We start from the raw sequence: 22,765 nt of genomic DNA, 5'->3' as shown, positions 1-22,765 counted from the left end.
GTCCTGGTGGGAGAATGGACTAAAGGTAAACTCCTCAGCATTGTGACCATTTCTAGGGCTATGTCTGTCACTGGGAGTCACTAGGCAGCCATTCATCTGGGACAGTCTGCCAGGTTTGCCATGTGTTTGAAACCACATGGTTTTAAAGCAAGAAACTGCCCTTTCTAATAATGAGATGGCAGGGAGGGAGCAGGGATGAGAGAGCTCACCAGTCAGGGCTCTACCATGAAGACCCCTCCAAGGTTGCCAAGTGGTCTGCGACAGAGCCTCGACGAGGGGCCTTGAGACTGCCGGACAGGGAAGACACCATGAGGCGCCACACGAAGAGGTCATGGTCTTTCTCCAGCAAACATTTAGGATGCTCGGGGGTAGCTGTGATTATCCGGAGGAGGGGCTAGTTAAAGGTCTCTGGTAATTGACCTTGTTACTCTAAGAACACGCAACAGAAAGTTCAGCGGATTACGGAGGACTGATTTCCTCATCAGCCTGTGGTTATTGGTAAGAGCTTCTTCAGGGTGGGTCTTCATCACCCCAGCTGTTTCCATACAACTGTGGCTCACTTAGGTGTCATGGGCATGCCCACATTTTGTCCAAGAGAAATAAAGTAGGTGAAAAGCACTTTAGACACTTGAATGGATACATTGGGCAGGGCTTGCCCAAAACTGCTTTTCTCCTTGATCTTAAATGAAGCTACAACAGTGCCGGGGAAGTTCAGAAGGCAGGCATTTTTTACTTAGGCTTTCTAAGGGCTTTAAATTCGTCAAGTTCTTAAATAAAGGATATAAAGTGCAATGTATTTTTGCAAATGTCTGCTATGAAAAATGTCTTATTTCAGTCAAGCCAGGCAGCCCCGCTTGGCTCCTCCCTTTCCCTTTCACTAGATGGTCCCTCTCCAAGAAGCAGAGGAAAGGGGCGGGGAGGCTCCTGTTGACAGGCTGGTGTTTGTCTGTCACATATCTTTCTCCACTATTTCTTTTGCCTGGATCACTCCAGTAGTCTCTTAACTGGAGTTCTAATCTATTCTCACAGCAGCCAGGATGACCTTCTCAAATGCTGCAGTGGCTTCCATCTCACCTAGAATAAATGCAGAGTCCTTGCTTTGGCTGACGAGGTTCCATCTGATCTCATCCTCTGACACCTCTCTGATCCCATCGCCCTGGCTCACTTGCTCCAGCACAGCCTTCTGGCCGCCTTTCCAACATGCGAGCACAGCCAGGCCTCTGGGCCGTGGTTCGGACTGTTTTCTCTGCCTGAAAGGATCTACGCTGAGGTTTTCCAGATGTCTAAGTCAAAAGGCACATTATTAAAATGTCCTTTCTTGACCATTGCTTGAAACTAGCACCATGGCTGGGCGCGGTGGCTCACGCTTGTAATCCCACACTTTGGGAGGCCGAGGCGGGCAGATCACCTGAGGTTAGGAGTTCGAGATCAGACTGGTCAACATGGTGAAACACTGTCTCTACTAAAAATACAAAAATTAGCTGGGCATGGTGGTGGGTGCCTGTAGTCCTAACTGCTCAGGAGGTGAGGCAGGAGAACCGCTTGAACCCAGGAGGTGGAGGTTGCAGTGAGCTGAGATTGCACCACTGCACTTCAGCATGGGTGACAGAGCAAGCCTCCATCTCAAAAAAAAAAAGAAAAAGAGAAATTAGCACCACATGCGTTGTTATTCTCCACCTGCTTATCTGGCTTTGTTTTTCCACAGCACTTACCACCTGACATATTTAATATTTATTTGTGGTCTTCTCACTCAAGTGCAAGGCCCATTTTTCCCCTCCTCTATTCACTTCTCTCACTTTTTTGTGTGTGTACTGGTGTCTCCTTGGTCCCTAGAACCATGCCTTACATCCAGTAACCACTCAAAAAGAGTGCGAATGAATGAATGAGTTTCCATGGATGCTCTCTGGTTTGCAGCACAGCAAGCGGTGAGTGAGCAAAGCATTCATGTATAGGTCTGCCAACAGAACAGAGCCAGAGCCTGAGCCCCAGCCAGTCAACACAGAGGCTGGGCAACAGACCCAGAAGGGGTTATGGGTAGCTGGAGAAAACCTAAGCCTGGGAAAGGACATCAGTGTCCTGGCAGTGGGGGCGCACAGTAGTCTGGGCAAGTCAGTTGATGGAATAGGTGTTTAATGAGTATTTAACAATTCAGGGAAATATGCATTTCATTTTTTCTCATGATATCTAATCTAATCAACTGGAGGGCTGTGGTCAGCTCTAGGTACAGAGGGCAGTCAGGATGCCTAAAAGAAACAAAACCACTTCTGGTGATTGTTGGAATTTTCCAATTTTCCAAATAAGCAGGATTCTAGGAAGTGTCCTCCCTTAATTCAAGACAGACAAAGAGCATTTAGGATTTATGATCCTGCCATGATATTTTTCTTTTCAGCACCTCTTTCTCATTGTGGTGATTATGAGTTTGTTGTGAAGAAAACTCATGTGCATTCTAGTGTGAGAGTGTGGTTACCGTAAGCTCTGTGAAACAAGGGCTTCTTTCTGCCTTACCTTCACCCCCAAATTATGTGACGAAGTAAAGCGTAACAATTTATCCTGGAGAGGCGCATCCCTCTTAGGACGCCCTAAATAAGTACAGGTCAAATGGAGAGCAGTTGCATGGATAGGATCTCCAGAAGGTATTTTCCCCAGTCTTCCTTCATCTGATGGCTAATCACCTCGATGAGGAGCCTTTTGTTTATTTTTTAAGTGAGTGCAGACACCCCCTCCCTCCACCACCTCTCTGACTTCAGTTTCTACTGCTCTGTTTTCTTTCTCCATGCCAGACACATTGGCCTTCTGCTGTTCCTCCAGTATCCCAGATATATTCCTACTTCAGAGTCTTTGCACTTGCCTTTCTGTTTGCCTAGAAAACTCTCCCCCCACTGCATGTCCTCAAGGCTTCCTCCCTTCCTGCAAATGTAACCTTCTAGGGATTCCTTCTGTAACCACCCCATCTAAGTTTCTATACTCCCCCAACACACACACACACACACACACACACACACACACACACACACACACACACACACACACACACACACACACACACACACACACACACACACACTGTTTTTCCCTGCTTTGGTTTTCTTCTTAGAACTTTTTTTTTTTTTTTTTTTTTGAGACGGAGTCTCGCTCTGTCGCCCAGGCTGGAGTGCAGTGGCCGGATCTCCGCTCACTGCAAGCTCCGCCTCCCGGGTTTACGCCATTCTCCTGCCTCAGCCTCCCGAGTAGCTGGGACTACAGGCGCCCGCCACCTCGCCCGGCTAGTTTTTTGTACTTCTTTTTAGTAGAGACGGGGTTTCACCGTGTTAGCCAGGATGGTCTCGATCTCCTGACCTCGTGATCCGCCCGTCTCAGCCTCCCAAAGTGCTGGGATTACAGGCGTGAGCCACCGCGCCCGGCTCTTCTTAGAACTTTTCATCGTATGACATACTATGTATTTTTCTCTTTTCTTGTGCATATTACCTCTTCCTCTCCCCCTACTAGAAAGTATGTTTTAGCAGAGAAGGGTTCTTGTCTGTTTTGCTCACTGCCACATCCGTAGAAGCTGGAGCGATGCCTGGAGCATTCACGATACGTCCTCAATAAACATTTGTTGAATGCGTGAATGCATGCCAGCTGCAGAAGTGGGGGGAACGCAGGATGTTTGATTCACTCTATGTGAGAAGTGTAGTAGCATAGGCTCATGTTCCCTCACTTGCCATGCAGACATTTAAAACTTAGGGCCAGGCGCAGTGGCTCATGCCTGTAATCCCAGCACTTTGGGAGGCCAAAGCAGGCAGATCACCTGAGGTCAGGAGTTTGAGACCAGCCTGACCAACATGGCAAAATCCCCATCTCTACTAAAAATACAAAAATTAGCCAAGTGTAGTGGTGGGCACCTGTAATCTCAGCTACTCGGGAGATTGAGGCAGGAGAATCACTTGAACCCAGGAGACAGAGGCTGCAGTGAGCCGAGATTGCGCCACTACACTCTAGCCTGGGCAACAGAGCGAGACTCCATCTCAAAAAAACAACTTAAAGCAGTGATTCTTACCCTGGCTGAACATCAGAATCACCTGAGCAGCTTGCTATAGCTACAGCTGCCTCAGCCCCAGCCCTAGTGACGATTACTTTAGTAATAACAAGGTTCACCTGGGATTCTAGTGACTCGATGGTCAGGGGAGAGCCTCACATCCTGACAAATCTTGATTAAGTCAGCATTCTTGGCTGCAAACACTAGGAAAAGACTGGCTAATGTGAGCAAAAAAATCTGTTGCATGAGTATGGGAAGGGAGGGCTACGAAAGTGTGGAAGATCCCGCCAAGACACAGGCAGAGAAGGAAGCAGGTCTTTGCAGCTGGGACCAGAGCAGCCTGACCTGGAGGATGGGGGAGACACCCCTGCATTGGTGACCTCCATCTGACCTTGTCCACCAGATCGCTCTGCCCTTGCCTTGCTTTGGCTCTGAGGCGCTCATGGTTGACCAAGCTCAGGCTACAGGCCTGCCCTCTGGGCTGTCCAGGAAGAGGAGAGCTCTTCCAGTGCTACCAATAGAAATATAAGGTAAGCCAGATATGTAATTTAAAATTTTACAGTGCCACATTTAAAAAAAAGTGAAATTTTAATATATTTTATTTAACCTAATATATCCAAATATTATTTCAACATGTAATCAATATAAAAAATTATCAGTAAGCTATTTTACACTTTTGCCCCAAAATCCCAATATATTTTATATTTATAGCACATCTCAACTTGGAAGCTAAATTTTCAGTGGAAATACTTGATCTGGAAAAAGTTAACTACATATAAGTAAGCTTCATAAAATTTATAGTTAAAGAAGTAGGTTCACATGCCCAACTTGTTCTAAACATACTTAACAGTTTTCAAATACCTGAACTCAGTTTTTAAATTTAAATAATTCATTTAAAGTTAAGTAAAAAATTCAGGGCCAGGTGCAGTGGCTTACGCCTATAATCCCAGCACTTTGGGAGGCCAAGGTGGGCAGATCACCTGAGCCTAGGAATTTGAGACCAGCCTGGGCAACATGGCCAAACCCCATCTCTACAAAAAATACAAAAATAAGCTGGGCATGGTTCCACACGCCTGTAGTCCCAGCTACTCAGGAGGCTGCGGTGAGAAGATCACCTGAGCCCAGGCGGCAGAGGTTGCATGAGCTGAGATAGTGCCACTGCACTCTAGCCTGGGCGACAGGGCCAGACCTTTTCTCAAAATAAATAAATAATTTTTAAAAAATTCAATCACATTAGCCCGATTTCAGTGCTCAGTAGTCATGTGTGGCCAGTGGCTACTGTATTGGGCCACTCAGCTCTAGCCCCTTGGTCCTCACGGTTTCAGAGGTCTGCCTCTCACCAAACTCACACTCAGTGGGGAGAAAAAGACTTGGGACATTATTAGAAATAGAGATGGATGCAGAGCAGCCCCAAACAATTGTCCACTGTGGTAATTAAGGGAGCATAGTATGAACCCCAAATATCTGAGACCGGTCTCAGTCAATTTAGAAAGTTGTTTTTTGTTGTTGCTGTCGTTTGTTTTTTTTGCCAAGGTTAAGGACATGCCTGTGACACAGCCTCAGGAGGTCCTGACGACATGTGCCCAAGGTGGTTGGGGCACAGTTTGGTTTTATACATTTTAGGGGGACATGAGACATCAATCAATATATGTAAGATGTACATTGGTTCAGTCTGGAAAGGCGGGACAACTTGAAGTGGGGAGGGGACTTCCAGGTTATAAATAGATAAGAAACAAACGGTTGCATTCTTTTGAGTTTCTGGTTAGCCTTTCCAAAGTAAGCAATCAGATATGCACTTATCTCAAAAAGCAGAGGGATGACTTGGAATTCTGTCTGTCCTTTGTCCACAAGGAATTTTCCTGTGGACACATTGTGAGGGAGGTATATAGCTTTTTCATCTTAGTAGCTATCTTTTTAAGGAATAGAATGGGAGGCAGATTTGCCCTAAGCAAAAGTCTCAGCTGGACTTTTCCATTTGGTTTAGTGATTTGGGGGTCCCGGAATTTATTTTCCATTCACAATAGTGATTTTATATATCTTGTTTGGTGAAGGAAAAAGTTGACTCTAGTCCATCTCCTGTATTTAAGGAAAGAAAAAAACCTAGCATGAAAAGAAATTGCTAAGTGTTTCTAGTTTACCAACAATCCTGTGATATTGTAGTCCCAGCGACTCGGGAGGCTGAGGCAGGAGAATCGTTTGAACCCAGGAGGCGGAGGTTGCAGTGAGCCGAGATCATGCCACTGCACTCCAGCCTGAGCAACAGAGCGAGACTCCATCCAAAAATAAATAAATACATAAAAATAAAGATCATCTGAGGGAAAACTGTTATTTCTGCAGGGTGGTTAGGTTTCTGACTGCCAAAAAGGGTTGGTTCCAATACATAGCAATACATAGGAATTGAAGTGTATGTGAACTCCAATCTCTTAAGATTACATAGTCGATTTATGAGCCAAAGACTCTTCCCCGCTCAGTGGGATTCAGAATGATCTTGTTATGAGAAATGGAAAAAACATTTTTTATACAATTCAAAACTGGACTGGGCATGATGGCTCACAGCTGTAATCCCAGCACTTCAGGAGGCTGACACGGGCAGATCGCTTGAGCCCAAGAGTTCAAGCCCAGCCTGTGCAACATGGGGAAACCCTGTAGCTGCTAAAAACATAAACAATTAGCCAGGCATGGTGACACATGCCTGTAGTCCCACCTACTCAGGAGGCTGTGGTGGGAGGATCACCTGAGCCTTGGAAGTCGAGGCTGCAGTGAGCCACATGGGATCACATCACTGCACTCCAGCCTGGGTGATAGGAGTGAGATCCTGTCTCCAAAAAAAAAGAAAAAATTCAAAATGGTAATCATTCTTTCCCAAGCTGCCCTCTGGAAAATTGTTCAGAATACAGTTGTTGGCTTCAGGGGAAATGGTCCTGAAAGGGCTTACCTGCTGCATTTCATTCAGTTTAGACCATCATAATTCCTATCTCTGTCCACAAAATGCCAAACAAACTTTCTGTTATTAAGGAACTCAGCCATGATGTAAGGCTGGAGGGATGGCCTGCTCATCAGATGTGGATGGCCCCTGTGTGGAAGAATAACCTCCCCTTCTTGAGAGGAGCAAATGAGCTCCTTTCACAGCCTGCTCACACGTGTGGTCATGGCTGCTGGTTCTCAGGCTGATCAATACAGATCTGTTGACCTTGGCAGTCTACCTCCTCCACTGGTTGAGGTCAGATTCTAAATTCTAAATCCACTTGAAACCATTCTGCAAGAGGTCTTCTTCCAGCCCTCTAAGACAGCCGGACTAATTTAATCTTAAAGGAATAAATAATTTAACAGGCAAATCCATAATATGTTGTCATCTTCACATGCTAAGGGAATTTTCTTTATTCTATTTTTAACCTTTATTTTGCTGGCAAAGTTTGAGACAGACAAAAAAAATCTAGAAGAAAAGAAATGAGGAAGAAACAGCCACTCACAGTGTAATATTTTCCCAGATGTGGAGCACATAGGCTGAGGGGTGAGGAAGAAACAGCCACTCCCAGTGTAATGTTTTCCCAGATGTGGAGCATGTAGGCTGAGGGGTGAGGAAGAAACAGCCACTCCCAGTGTAATGTTTTCCCAGATGTGGAGCATGTAGGCTGAGGGGCTTAAAATCCTTCCTTCCTGTTCAGTGGTGTCTTTGCTCTCGATACACTTCAGAGTGTATCAAATCAAAAGGATTTCTTATTCATATCTAGTTGAAGCAACACAACACTAGATCAATTGGACTTGAAAGAAACCAGACTAATTTTAGAGGAGACAGAGGACACGTGCAATTCTGAACAATTCAAGGAGTCCTTACGGATGCCTGTGGAGGATGCACATGTGATAAGGCCCCCGGTGTCCTTGTCCTAAGGAGGTAGATAGTTCATTCAACTGACAATTTACTTAATCTAATAACCCCACCCTTTCCTACTAGACAGGGCAGGATTTTTGTCAACTACACAACTTAGAAAATAAGCTGGTTTTTACATAGAAAACAAAAGAGAAACATTTGCAAATTCTGTTTTATTTAAGAGCCATTGCCACTGAGGACAGTGTGCAAGATGAGTCTGAAGCAACTTCAACGAAAGAACCTTGAAGCAAGAAGTAGGAAAAGACAATAGGTGGCATTTCTCTTTATTTGGGAACTCCGGTCCCAGCCCCAAATGGCTGAGAAGCTGGCCTTCTGGAGGCCTTTAATACAGGAGATGGACTAGGGTCAACTTTGAAATATTTTGAGGTCAGGGAAGACTGGCCTGGAACTGAGATTACTCATTGTAATTTTGGAAACCAGCCCACACAGCACAGACTCAGACACAACCTGTGGTTTTCTTAATGTCAATTGGTAAATGTTATTGTTTCCTGTTATGGAGAGATGATGCCAGACAAAGAAGGGGCCAGATCACAAAGGGCCTCACAGTCCAAGATGAGGCGTTGGACTTGGTCCTAAGAGCAGTGGAGTCACTGATGGGCAGTAGAAATACTACTCCATGAAGAAGGGGTTGGATTCAGCCTGTATCAGAAGCAGGAAGACCAGTCAGGATCCTGTTGCTTTGACCCATGGAAGACATGTTAGAGGCCCACACGACAGTAGGTGTACTGGATGTAGATTGTTAGAGATATTGAAGATGTAGAAGTAACAGAACACAATAAATTAGAAGTAGTGTGATAAGAGAGATGTGAGAGTCAAGTACAACGCTCATAGCACTGGCATGGCAATAGTGCAGAATTTTTCTCAGCCCCTTCTTTGAACTTGTGACAAGGGTGAAAGTTTACTCCGCCCGCCACGCTCAACCCCTTGCAGGAGGGAGCATGTGAGTGAGCAAGTGCGGGGACCTGACTGGCCACTCCGGGCAATGACTCAGGAACAAGCTCTGGGTGGGGCCCACAGCCAGACCAGGTGCAAGTGAGCGAATGCAGGTCCCAGCTGGCCACTCCAGACACCAGCGGGAGAAAGCTCCGTGCAGCGGTGCCTGGGTTGTGGGGGACTGCCTGCGACCTCGAGGCCCTGGAGTGGGTGTTACAATGCTCCTTTAGTTCTGCTGTCCATGAACGGCCGTGTGTTAAGAGCTCAGTTGGCCCCTTGCCTCCTTGCATGGGGTGGCTGCCCTCTACCGGCAAGGGCAAAGTTGACTGTACTCCATCTCTTGTATTAAAGAAAAAGTAAAATAAAACCCAAACCTAGCATGAAAAGGAATTGCTAAGTGTTTCTAGTTTACCAAAGATCCTGTAATATAGATATTACTAAAGATCATTTGAAGGAAAATTGGTATTTGTGCAAGGTGGTTAGGTTTTCTGACTGCCAAAAAAGTTGACTCCAATACATAGCAATACATAGGAATTGAAGCGCATGTGAATTCAAATATCTTAAGATTACATCGTTGATTTATGAGCCAAAGACTCGTCCCAACTCAGTGGGATTCAGAATGAACTTGTCATAGGAAATGGAGAAAACATTTTTTATAAAATTCAAAACTCGGTTGGGTGCAGTGGCTCACACCTGTAATCCCAGCACTTTAGGAGGCCGAGGCAGGCAGATCGCTTGAGCCCAGGAGTTCAAGACCAGCCTGGGCAACATGGTGAAACCCTGTGTCTACTAAAAATATAAAAAATGAGCCAGGTGTGGTGGCACATGCCTGTAGTCCCAGCTACTCGGGAGGCTGCAGTGGGAGGATCATCTGAGCCTGAGAAGTCAAGGCTGCAGTGAGCTGTGATCACATCACTGCACTCCAGCCTAGGTGAGAGGAGTGAGATCCTCTCTCAAAAAAAAAAAAAAAAAAAAAAAAATCAAAATGGTAATCATTATTCTTTTCCAAGCTACCCTCTGGAAAATTGTTCATAATGTTTTTGGCTTCAGGGGAAATGGTCCCGGAAGGGCTTACTTGCTGCATTTCATTCAGTTGAGACCACTGTAACTCCCATCTCTGTCCACAAAAAGGCCAAACGAACTTTCTACTGTTAAGGAACTCAGCCGTGATGTAAGTCTGGAGGGATGGCCTGCTCATCAGATGTGGATGGTCCCTGTGTGGAAAAGTAAGCTCCCCTTCTCCAGAGAAGCAAATGAGCTCCTTTCACAGCCTGCTTTCACTTGTGGTCATGGCTGCTGGTTCTCAGGCTGATCAACATAGACCCGTTGACCTTGGCAGTCTACTTCCTCCACTGGTGTGCCAGCCTTTTTGTGGGTCCCTGCAGTTTGGTGGGTCCCAAGCTCTTGTCCAGTGTCCAAGAAGAATGAATTTGCACGAATACTTGATGGATGGTGAAGGCAGAGGATTTTATTAAGAGATGGAAATGGCTCTCAGCAAAGAAGGGGAGCTGAAGAGGGGATGGGATGGGCGGGTAGTCTTCCCCTCAAGTCCAGCATCTCTTCCCCAAAGTCTGACCAGCTCTTCCCTGAACTCAGGCTGTCTCTGATATCAAGCAGCCTCACTGAAGTGAAGCCATCTCACTAAAATCAAGCCACCTCTCTCTCCTCTACCAACTGAGTCTGGGGTCTTTGTAGGCACAGGATGGGGGTGAGGCAGGCCATAGGTAATTTTGGAAAAGGAAACATTCAATTGGGAAAAAAAATTATTTCTGAATTTTTTTTAAGCCATTGAATGTTGCCTTTTTTTTCCAGTTATATCTACCACAAAAGCTGCTAATCTTTGTTTTGGTTTTACTGATTTTTAATTTCTCCTTTTTTTATAGTTTAGTTTTTATTTTTAATCAAAGGTATACATTTCAGAGTTCAACCATCAAATTACTGTCCAAAGCTAGTTATGAAAACCATCAGCGGTTCTTCCTGTCACCATCCCAACATGCTAATTTCTCATTCCCATAAACAACTACTTACAAACATTTAATATAGCTGGGTGCCTATAGTCCTGTCAGAGGCATCCCAACCAGAGTGACTCATCTTGAAAAAAGGCTGGATACAGCAAGAGCTGCTGCATTACATTCCAAGGAATTTAGGCACTCTTGATCACAAGATGTTTATGGTTGAGGAAACAAGTTAGTGGAAAAAGCCATTCTTATTTTAAAAAATAGGTTTTCCTCTAAAGATAATAGTACACTCGTAAATTCTTGCCAACATCAGAAGATACACAAGAGAATAACCATACTAACAGCCTGTCACAAGCCTTTATAATAAACTGCGCTATAGGCCTAATATCCTATATAAGCAAACATTCTTGTTTAAATCCATTTATACCTAGTGTTTCATTATTGGAAGGCTAAGCATGCAAGAGTTATTTGTATCCTACTGCTCTCAAGGTCATCGCCAATGTCTGATTGCAAAAATTCAAAAAATTGCAACCTGAGGCATAAATGGGTTAAGGTAGGGGCATTCTTCCTCTTGCTTTCTGAGGATACCCTACTCTGTAATGGAGTAGTTTCTAAGAAACTATTTTAACTTTACTATGTGACTGGCCCTGAACCCTTTCCCATGCAAGATCTAAGAACCCACTCTTGGACCCTGAGACAAAACCCCTTTTCTGTTAACAGTCCCAGCTACTCAGGAGGCTGAGGTGGAAGAATTGCTTGAGCCCAGTCTGCATAACATAATGAGACCCCACCTCAAAATAAAATAAATAAACAAAACAATTTAAACTAACTGATAAGCATGGAGATCTACTTCCATGTCTTGAAATAGTACAGTTATAATACTCTCACCTCTCAATGGTTTATTTTACTTAAAACCTTCAGTTAGAGGCAGAATATAGTGAACACCTATATATCCTTATCTAGATTCACACTTGCTTTCTCCTGTTTCTGAACTGAGAGTTAGCTGCAGATATTATGTCACCTAACAATATTGACACGAGAATTTGACCTTGATAAAACATTACTGTCATATGTAGTCTAGTCATCTATTGATTTCTCAGTTTAGAAGATGAGAATTCAACTGTTTATCTTCTCTCCCCACTAAAAGTATTTATTTTCTCACATATACTCCGTCTTTTTTCATCCTCCTAATATAGTCTTTTTTCATCCTCCTAATATAATCACATTGATACTATAGTTATGTAAGTACCAGTCAGAACCTTACCTTACCATGTCATATGTGAAGCTGTCCCCACAAGGTTGACGAGAATTGCATGCTGGGTTCTGAGCAGAAATATAATTAAGCATTAATTAGGCTGCACTTTTCCCTACTTCCTTGTTGCTGACGGTCTCCTAGCGCTAGATCCATTTGCATGCATATTGCTCCTATAGACAGGATCTCACATTAGAATAATAAAGCTTTTAAGAATTGCTTAAGATGTTTTTAAGGTTTTGAATTCCAGTGAAACAGCCAACAGTTTGCAGCTCACTTAGAGAGCTACCCATTCAGACTAGAGCAGGTCAGAGGCTCTGGGAACAAATTCCTCAAGAAGGTGAAATTGATAGGCAACATATGTATTTTAACACATTGAGAGAAAGGTGACTGATGTGCCTGAGAGAAGAGTTTAGAAGAGTTGGGAAGCAAAATAATCATAGTAGTGTAAACCAAAGAGTATCTGGGACAAGTCTCAATCAATTTAGGAAGCTTATTTTGTCAAGGCTAAGGACACCCCTGTGACACAGCCTCAGGAGGTCATGATGCCATGTGCCCAAGGCGGTTGGGGCACAGTTTTGTTTTATACATTTTAGGGAGACATGAGACATCAATATATGTAAGATGTATACTGGTTCAGTCCAGAAAGGCGGGACAACTCAAAGTGGGGAAGGAGGGGGATTCATGTCATAGGTAAAGGACAAATGCTTGCATTTTTGGAGGGTTTCTGATTAGCCTTTTATTGAGTACACAATTTATAGGAATAGTCACTTATACCTTAGTCTGGCTTAGTAAAACAATGAGGCAAAGGAGGCAATCAGATATGCATTTTTCCCACAGGAGCAGAGGGATGACTTTGAGGTCTGTCAGTCCTTTGTCCACAAGGAATTTCCCTGTGGGCAAATTGTGAGGGAAGTATGTTGCTTTTTATCTTTGTAGCTATCTTTGTTAGGAATAGAATGGGAGGCAAGTTTGCCTACACGGTTCCCAGCTTGACTTTTCCCTCTGGTCTAGTGATTTTGGGGTCCCAAGATGTATTTTGCTTTCACAGTACATAAGACCCCCACAGAGGAACAGAATCAGCATTATATAGTTTCTTCATCCCCCTATCTCATGACTTCACCCTGCACCCTTTTACCAATCAACAATTTGCACGCTTCTGTTATGCCCAGACCGTTTATTCCCCGAAGAAGACCACCAGAGTCCAGAGTCAAAGCTAAGCAGCAAGGATCTTTATTACAGGTTCGAACCTGGAGCTCTCACTTGCTCGTGAAACGAGACGGGCAGGAGAGCTCCCCTACTGAGCTCCGAACAATGTTATATAGTCTAAGGAAAGTAGGCATAGAATCATTATACAAATTAGAGGTATGATTGGCTGGAGTTTGAACAAAGCGATTTGGCAAACTATGATTGGTTCCCGCCATTTCTGATATTTCAGTACAACCCTTGAGGCAGAAGAGCAGTTTTACACAAAGGCAGTTAATTATATTGCATCAGGTTGCACGACCAGTTTATGGCTATCTTGCTTAAACACACCTTGTGACCTGGCTATCTTACTTAAACATTCCTTGTGACCTGGCCTCAGAAAGAGAAACATGTACTTACAGAACTTACAAAACCTCTGGTACGTGCAAAGATTAGAGAGCAGAACAAGGGTGTAGCGGGTGGGGGGCGGGTACACATCTATCTTTGTGTCCTTTCATTTCTCCCTTCTCATAAGTAACTGGATGTCCAATCTTGGATTTCCAGAGTCTTATAATATAGCCTCACTTTCTGGGTGCAGGAGAGGCTGGTGATGGCTACGGAGGACCATTAGTTGGATGGTATCAAACCTTTCTCTGACAAATTGTAAAATTTTATTTACCACACAGGGGCCTATAGTGAATAGAAGTAGTAAAGACATTAGGGGGCCTAAAAGGGGTGCCAGAAGGGAAAACATTGAAGAGCTCCACCAATTGTTAGCGGCTGTAGTGAATTGTTGCTTTTTCATTTCTAAGCTTAGTTCGTGTAGGCGTTGGACTCTTTCCTCAACTAACCCTGACTCATTTATATAGAAACAGCATTCTTCTTTGAGGAACACACAGGTACCTCCTTTCTCAGCCGTGAGTAAGTCTAAGGCTCTGCGGTTTTGAAGGGTGACCTGTGCTAGGGAGGTGAGCTGCCGCTGAAGGGAGGCCAGGGAATAGGCGGAGTCTTCCATAGCAACAGAGAATTGTTGTAACAGCTTGTCGTTTTCTATCATGGAGTGTTGTAGGGCCCCTCCTGCTAACCCCGCTGCGACGACAGAGGTGGTTAAGGATATTCCGGCAATTAGTGGTAGAAAAACTGCTCGTCTATGTCGCGCAGTTTTAGTTGGGGCGGTCCCTGCCCAGCCTATGAACTCTGCCGGGGTTAGCAGTGTCAGTCGGGGAACTAGGGTAACAGGGATACACAACTGTCCGTCAGAGATGCTTTTGGACAGAGTTTTTAACAGAGTCATATTACACCAGAAGAACACACCAGGGGGAGCATATATGGGACTATTAGGGTATGTAGCCGATTGGTTGCAGAGGCTGTTGCTAAATGCCGAATAACAATAGGGGTATTTCTCTTGGTATGGGTCACGGTACAGGGCTACATCGGGTATCGTGACTATCGATGAGTTAAAACCTGTATAGTTTGTGGGAGGGGAGGATAGAGGAACAGCCGTTAATGGTGGTCTTCCTAGGGTTGCACACATAAAGCAAGAGGACAGGTCGCCTAAACCAGTGAGGTTGGCGAATGCTAGCCCTTCCCGTAATAGAGTTAGCCAGGAGAAGGGCTGCAAGTCTTGTGATAACTTGGTTTCTTGCCTGTGGATTTGTGTGTGGATTAAGGGTTGAATCTGGACTAGACTTCTCCACAGATATAAATGGCTACTGGGCCAGGTACTAGTTGATGAGTAATATACTCCCCCATGTTGTGGGGTTGTCCACCGAGAGTCCCATGGGTCTCTAATTATCCAAGTGTAAGTGACGGGAGACTCAGTTTTGTAAAAATACCACCCTTGTCGTTCTCTCCAGTATCGGACAGAGTGCGTCTTACAGTAGCTATATGGGCAACCTGCACTCTGGTGCCACCAATAATTTTTACAATTATATTCAGTTTGATCATATTCAAAACAGATCATGGGTGTTGCTGGTTGGGCAATCTGGAACCTAGTGAAATTGAGGTAAACTATAGTATTACACCCTGAGGGGGGGCAGTCTGCGCTAGCTAGCAGTTTACCCACTTGGGGGGTTTCCCCGGGGTGAGTTTTGTTTTCATAGAGCCAGAACCTCCAGACATAGGGATTAGACGGCGCAGCAGTGAGGAGAGTCAGATGCATAAGGCATAAAAGCATAGGTAAGCTAGACATGGTTACGGCTATGGGGATGACGGCGCAGGGTTAGCTTTAAGGGATTGTTCTTAGCTTTGTCTACAGTCCATGTAACCGGTGCTCCAGACGGCTCGAGAAGGTCGGATGTTGGGTCCACTGGTTTGACGTGTGTGTAGTGGATCCACGAAGCGATGCCTTCTACTTTGAGAGCGGTGGGAGTAGTCAGGAGTACTTGCAGTGGTCCTTTCCACCTGGGTTGAAGAGTTTCTTGCCGGTGGCGCTTGACTAGGACCCAGTCTCCCGGCTGGAACGGATGAGGCGTCGGCGGAGGTCCTGCCTCGTACAGTTCTCGTAGTCTGGGCCAAATTTCCTGGTGAATTTTCTGTAAGGCTTGTAAGGAGAACAGGAGCTCAGAGACATTTTCAGTTTCAGGTTTGAGTAAGTCATCTTTTAGACTGGGGACCAGGGGTGGGGGTCTGCCATACATGATTTCATATGGTGTGAGGCCTAGTCTGTAAGGGGTATTTCGGGCCCGGAACAGAGCGTAGGGGAGAAGTACTACCCAATTAGCGCCAGTCTCCATGGTCAATTTAGTTAAGGTCTCCTTCAGAGTCCGATTCATCCTTTCTACCTGTCCTGAGCTTTGGGGCCTATAAGCACAATGTAATTTCCAATTTGCCCCCAGAATGGAAGCCAAATCCTGACTTACCTTAGCAACGAAGGCTGGTCCATTGTCTGACCCTATTTGGACGGGAAAGCCATACCTGGGGAGGATTTCTTCCAAAATTTTCTTTGCTACAACCTGAGCAGTTTCTCTCTTAGTTGGGAACGCTTCTGTCCATCCTGAAAAAGTATCTACAAAGACAAGTAAGTACTGATACCCATATTTTCCAGGCTTTATCTCAGTAAAGTCTATTTCCCAATAGATACCAGGCCTAGTTCCTCTACACCTAATTCCTGTGGCGGTCTGGGTTTGGGGGCAAGCGTTGTTTAGTTGGCAGGCTTTGCAATTTGTTGTGACATCGCTGGCCAGTTCAGCTATGCGCCTGATTCTAAACTTGGCGTGCCTGATTAAGTCCATCATTCGCCGGGCACCCAGGTGGGTTGTCCGGTGGATGTGTTCCAACACCTGCCGTCCTAATTTTTCTGGTAGGATGGTTTGGTCATTTATATCAGTCCACCACCCATTTTTAACCTGTTTTAGGGGAAGCGTGTTCATCCATTCGCGATCCTGTTCGGTATAGTCGGGAAAACATGGCAAATTTCGCGGGCCAGGATCGGGGAGCTGGAGCGCGAGGAGCTGACTGGGAGCTTTTGCTATGCTCCTTGCGGTTTGGTCGGCTAAGAAGTTGCCTCGAGCAATTGGCGTAGTTGGTTTCTGATGCCCAGGGCAATGTACAATAGCCAATTTCTTTGGTTTCCACAAAGCAGTTAATAGAGCTAGGATCTCTTGCTTGTTTTTTATTTCTTTGCCTTCGGCTGTTAATAGTCCCCTTTCTCTGTAGATGGCCCCATGTATGTGCGCAGTAGCGAAAGCATAGCGGCTATCCGTGTATACTGTTAGTTTTTTCTCTGCCCCTAGGGTGAGGGCCTGTGTAAGGGCTATCAGTTCGGCTCTTTGGGCCGATGTCCCTGGAGGCAAGGGTTCCGCCCAGATTACCTCAGTCTCTGACGTTACAGCCGCTCCTGCATACCGCTGGCCTTGGTGGACATAGCTGCTGCCATCAGTGAACCAGGTGAGTTCTGTGTCGGGGAGCGGACGATCTTGCAGGTCCTCCCGCACCCCATGCACCTGAGCCAGTATCTCAGTGCACTCATGGGACGGGGCGTCCAAGTCTGGATTTGGCAGCAGTGAAGCAGGGTTTAAAGAGGTTGGGGGCAGAAAAGTTATTCTGAGGGGGTTTAACAGCAGTCCTTGATAGTGGGTGAGCCGGGCGTTACTCATCCATCGGTCCGGCGGCTGCCGGAGGACGCCTTCAATGGCATGCGGGGTTATAACGCGCAACTCCTGCCCCATGATAAGTTTATCAGCGTCTCGGACCATTAGGGCGGTCGCCGCGATTATCCAGAGGCAGGGTGGCCAGCCAGCAGCCACTGAATCTAATTTTTTTGACAAATAGGCAACTGGCCTCTGCCAGGGGCCTAGGTACTGTGTTAACACGGCTTTTGCAACACCCTTACTTTCATCCACGTATAAGTGGAAGGGTTTGGAGACATCAGGGAGCCCCAGCGCGGGGGCTGATAACAAGGCAGTTTTGATTTGCTGAAAGGCCAGCTCAGCCTCTTCCGTCCAATTGAAGGGCTGCCGTTCCTTTGTTGCCTGGTATAGGGGCTTGGCTAACTCAGCAAATCCGGGTATCCATAACCTACAGAACCCTGCCGACCCCAGGAATTCTCTCACTTGCCGTGTTGACTGGGGTCTAGGGATGCGTAGGACTGTTTCCTTTCGGGCTTTGGTTAGCCAGCGTTGCCCCCCTTTTAATAGGTACCCCAGATAAGTTACCTCCGACTTGCAGATCTGAGCCTTTGTTGCTGAGGCTCGGTAGCCTAGCTCCCCCAGAGTCTTCAGGAGGTCCTCAGTCCCTCGAACACAAGTTTCCGGGGACCTGGCCGCTATTAAGAGATCATCAACATATTGCAAAAGAGTTATTTCAGGGTGTTGCCGCCGGTACTCACCCAGATCTTCATGAAGGGCTTCATCGAACAGAGTTGGCGAGTTCTTGAACCCTTGTGGCAGTCTGGTCCATGTTAGCTGACCGTTGATGCCCCTCTCAGGATCCGTCCATTGAAATGCAAAGAGTTCTTGACTTTTGGGAGCCAGAGGAAGGCTGAAGAAAGCGTCTTTTAGATCAAGAACGGTATACCACTGTTTTTTGGGATGTAAGGCACTCAGAAGGGTGTATGGATTGGGCACAGTGGGATGTATGTCCATGACCCTTTTATTAACTTCTCTTAAATCCTGTACTGGCCTGTAGTCCGTACTGTTGGGTTTACGAACAGGTAACAGCGGAGTATTCCAGGATGAGTGGCAAGCCCGTAGGACTCCCTGGTCTAGGAGTCGGCGGATATGGGGCGTAATTCCTTCTCTTGCCTCCAGGGGCATAGGATATTGCCGAACCCGAACGGGGTCCGTCCCTGGCTTAACTTCCACAAATATGGCAGGTCGATGTTTAGCTAGCCCCAAGCCCCCAGTTTCTGCCCACGCTTCAGGGAAACGCTGGAGCCAAGAGTCAATTCCCTGATCGGGGGGCTTTTGCTCTTGATGGAGTCGGTACTCATCTTCTAAGGTGACAGTCAGGATAGATATTGGCCTGTTTTGGGAATCAGTTATCTTGGGCCCTTCTGGCTCAAAGTGGATTTGGGCCCCCATCTTTGTCAGCAAGTCCCTCCCTAGTAGAGGGCAGGGGCTCTCTGGGATGACTAGGAAGGAATGGGAGACTTTTCCCGTTCCTAAGTCTACAGTCCTCTGGGTTGTCCAGGGGTATTTTTTGATGCCTGTGGCCCCGTGCACCCAGGATGTTTTCTTAGACATTTTTCCAATTGGTTTGGTTAGGACTGAGCGTTCCGCCCCAGTATCGACCAAGAAGCGAACTGGGGACCCCTCCACTTGCAAAGTTACCCTGGGTTCGGGGAGGGGGTCCGAACCCCGTCCTCCCTAGTCAGAGTCCTGGGTAACGAGTACGGAGGTAGGGTTAGCTGGTCTCCGTTTCTTTGGGCAGTCTTTAATCCAGTGGCCACGTTCCTTGCAATAAGCACACTGATCTTTTTCTAATCCTTGCCTAGGGCCTTGCTTTTTCTGCTTTCTGTTTTGGCCATTTCCTGCCTGGGGGAAAGCTGCTACTAAGACTTTGGTCATTTCTTTGGTTGCCTTGAACTGTTTTTCTTCTGGAGTATCCCTATTATTATAAACTCGCTGGGCCATCTGAAGGAGGTCCTGAATCTGCTTTCCCTCTAAACCTTCTAATTTCTGGAGTTTTCTTTTAATATCTGGTGTTGCCTGGTTTACAAAGGACATTACTACCGCTGCCTGATTTTCCGGTGCTTCCGGGTCCATAGGGGTAAACTGTCTGAAGGCTTCCATTAATCTCTCTAAATACACAGCGGGGCTTTCTGTCTTACCTTGTAACACAGAATATACTTTAGCCAAATTGGTGGGCTTGCGAGCTGCAGCCCGGAGACACGCCATTAGAGTCTGGCGATAAATGAGCAGTCGTCCCCTACCTTCTGCCGTGTTGTAGTCCCATCTGGGCCGGGTCAAAGGGAAAGCCGCATTAATGAGGTCAGGATTTGCAGTTGGCTGACCGTCATCTCCTGGAACCAGTTTTCTGGCCTCAACTTGGATTCTTTCCCGCTCCTCCGTTGTGAACAGGATTCGGAGGAGCTGTTGACAGTCATCCCAGGTCGGCTGGTGAGTAAACATGACACTGTCTAACAACGAGGTTAGATCTTTGGGATTATCTGAGAACCGAGCATTTTGGGACTTCCAATTGTATAAATCACTGGTGGAAAAAGGCCAATACATGAGACGGGAGAGCCCGGTATCATCGAGCGATCCTATTTCTCTGAGAGGCAGGGCTACAGTGGAGTCAGGGAGTCGGGAAGCTTGGTCCCGCTGTATGCGGCCTCGTGTTCGGCCGGCCGGCCCCCCCAGGTTACTTTCACTCTCGGCTGCTTCCGCTTCTCGGTTTCCCTCTACGGAAGCACCACCCTGGGGGACTGGGTCCTGCGGGATAAGGTGCTGATATGGTGGGGGAAATGTGGGTTCTAACGTTAGGGGGTCCTGGCTGTCCGGCAGCACAGGGGCCGAGGGAGCAGAGGGAGTCTTTTGTCTTGTAGGTCGCGTTACTAGGACTTTGCAGGGCTCAAGGATGAATGGAGTTATCCAGGGTGGTGGGTTTTCCACAAGATCCTGCCACACTAGAATATAAGGAATTTGATCAGGATGTCCTGACTGCCCTGGCAGGAAAATCTTAGTTTTTACCTTAGTAATAATAGAGAGACAGAAAGTTCCTTCAGAGGGCCACCCTACGCCGAAAGAGGGCCACTCCGAACGGCAGAAAGTAACTAGCTTTCCCTTCTTGAGTTCTACGCTTAAGTTACGCCCCCGAGCCTTCACATCCTTAAAATTGGTAACAAGGAGTGAGAGCGGCGTGCTCTGGTTGTTGCCCATCTTTGGACTGCTTCTACAAAGAGAAGGGGGGACGAAAATGAGTGTGAAGCAGAGGGGAGTATCCGACAGGTCCGGTCCTGGAGGGGGAAGAAAAGGTTTTATGTTTCGTTTTGGGCTTACACTTAACACTTAACAATAACGGACAGACAGTAATAACGATGAGCATTCGCGAGCGCGTGTCGGACTTCCGACCTGAGTCAGACGGGGCAACCAAGGATGGAGGCCCCCAGATGGGCACTGGGGAACGTCTCCCACCAGTCCCGAGTGGCTGTCTTCTAGCGCGTCCGCCAAGACCGTGCCACTTACAGAACAGACCAATACAGATTACAGATTACGGATTTCGCGAAATTTCAGGGAGACAGACAGAGACAAAGACAGAGACAGTGACAAAGCCGGCTTACCTACAGATTAAGATCCGTTGACTTGGGGGTCTGGTGGGCTTGGGGGAAATCCCGGACGAGCCCCCATTTGTTATGCCCAGACCGTTTATTCCCCGAAGAAGACCACCAGAGTCCAGAGTCAAAGCTAAGCAGCAAGGATCTTTATTACAGGTTCGAACCTGGAGCTCTCACTTGCTCGTGAAACGAGACGGGCAGGAGAGCTCCCCTACTGAGCTCCGAACAATGTTATATAGTCTAAGGAAAGTAGGCATAGAATCATTATACAAATTAGAGGTATGATTGGCTGGAGTTTGAACAAAGCGATTTGGCAAACTATGATTGGTTCCCGCCATTTCTGATATTTCAGTACAACCCTTGAGGCAGAAGAGCAGTTTTACACAAAGGCAGTTAATTATATTGCATCAGGTTGCACGACCAGTTTATGGCTATCTTGCTTAAACACACCTTGTGACCTGGCTATCTTACTTAAACATTCCTTGTGACCTGGCCTCAGAAAGAGAAACATGTACTTACAGAACTTACAAAACCTCTGGTACGTGCAAAGATTAGAGAGCAGAACAAGGGTGTAGCGGGTGGGGGGCGGGTACACATCTATCTTTGTGTCCTTTCACTTCGGCCTACTCAAAAACCCTTAAAGTTCTCAGCCCCAACTCCTTTGGAAAATGAATGTGAGGCATCCTCCCGTCTCCTCATTCGGTGGCCCTATGATTAAACCTCTTTCTCTGCGGCAACCCGACGTCTCAGAGTGTTGACTTGCTGTACACATAGAGCAACAGACCTATCACAGTTACATTGTGCTAAGATTATTTTGCTGCCCAACTATTCTAAACTCTTCTCCCAGGTATGTCAATCTTCTTTCTTCTCTCAATATGTTCAAATACGTATATTGCCTATCAATTTCATCTTCTTCAAGAATTTGTTCCCAGAGCCTCTAACCTGTTCCATCTGGATGGGTCGTTGTCTAAGTCAGCTGCAAGCTGTTGTCTTAATTTGAAATGTCTTTTCAATACCATTTGAAGAATTCCACCATTCGTTTGAAGAAAACCAAAATATTTCACCCCCAAATAGACTTCTTTGACGTATCCTGTAAAGCTGTTTTTTGTTTTTTGTTTTCAAGACCAAGTCTTGCCTGCTGCCCAGGCTGGAGTAGAGTGGCATGATCATGGCTCCCTGCAGCCTCAACATGCAGGCTCAGGTGATCCTCCGCCTCAGCTTCCCGAGTAGCTGGGACCACAGGTACACGTTAATAACTTTGCATGCTTTTTCTCCTATTCATCTGCCTTATGTCAGCTGATTTTCAGTGAACCTTCAGAGGGTGACGGGCAAGTTTACACTTTGGCCCCCACACTTTTTTGGGTGCCCCCTTCTTTAGTACAGAACTTCTTTCTGGAACTTTTTACAAAAGAATGGGAGGTAAATTTGAGACCTCATGTGTGTCAAAATTTCTTAATTCTGTCCCCTCACTTAATCAAATAGTTTCAGTGGATATAGAATCCTGGGTTGAGCTTTTTGAAGGCATCACTCCCTTGTCTTCTTTCACTGTTATTGAGCAATCCAGTGCTATTCTGATTCTTGTTCTTTTCTCAGAAACGTTTCCTCTTCTCCTGCCACACCCTGGAGGGTTATAGCATCTTTGTTTTCATATGGTAAAATTTCACAATTACGTGCATTTGTAAGGGTTGATTTTCATCTACTGGGCTGGCATTCGGTGGTGTTGGTGTTACTGGAAAGAGGTCACAATCCAGATCCCAAGAAAGGGTTCTTGGATCTCATACAAGAAATAATTCAGGATAAGTCCATAAAGTGAAAG

At 46.2% G+C, this 22,765-nt stretch overlaps 1 protein-coding gene across 1 annotated transcript; it reads right to left on the bottom strand.

The window, feature by feature from the left end:
- Positions 1-220: 220 nt before the first annotated feature.
- On the bottom strand, positions 221-21,559 carry LOC141409751 (uncharacterized). The gene is made up of 5 exons (XM_074033693.1): positions 19,606-21,559; positions 16,187-17,997; positions 4,407-4,526; positions 1,166-1,283; positions 221-372 (listed from the first exon to the last, which is right to left on the bottom strand). Exons 1-5 carry the CDS (start codon positions 20,552-20,554, stop codon positions 221-223), a joined length of 3,150 nt encoding a protein of 1,049 aa, XP_073889794.1. The 5' UTR covers positions 20,555-21,559.
- Between the last annotated feature and the right edge of the window lie 1,206 nt (positions 21,560-22,765).

The sequence above is a fragment of the Macaca fascicularis genome, chromosome 2 (assembly GCF_037993035.2).
Source record: "Macaca fascicularis isolate 582-1 chromosome 2, T2T-MFA8v1.1".
In the NCBI taxonomy this organism is placed as follows: domain Eukaryota; kingdom Metazoa; phylum Chordata; class Mammalia; order Primates; family Cercopithecidae; genus Macaca; species Macaca fascicularis.
This window is presented reverse-complemented; position numbering and strand designations above follow the sequence as displayed.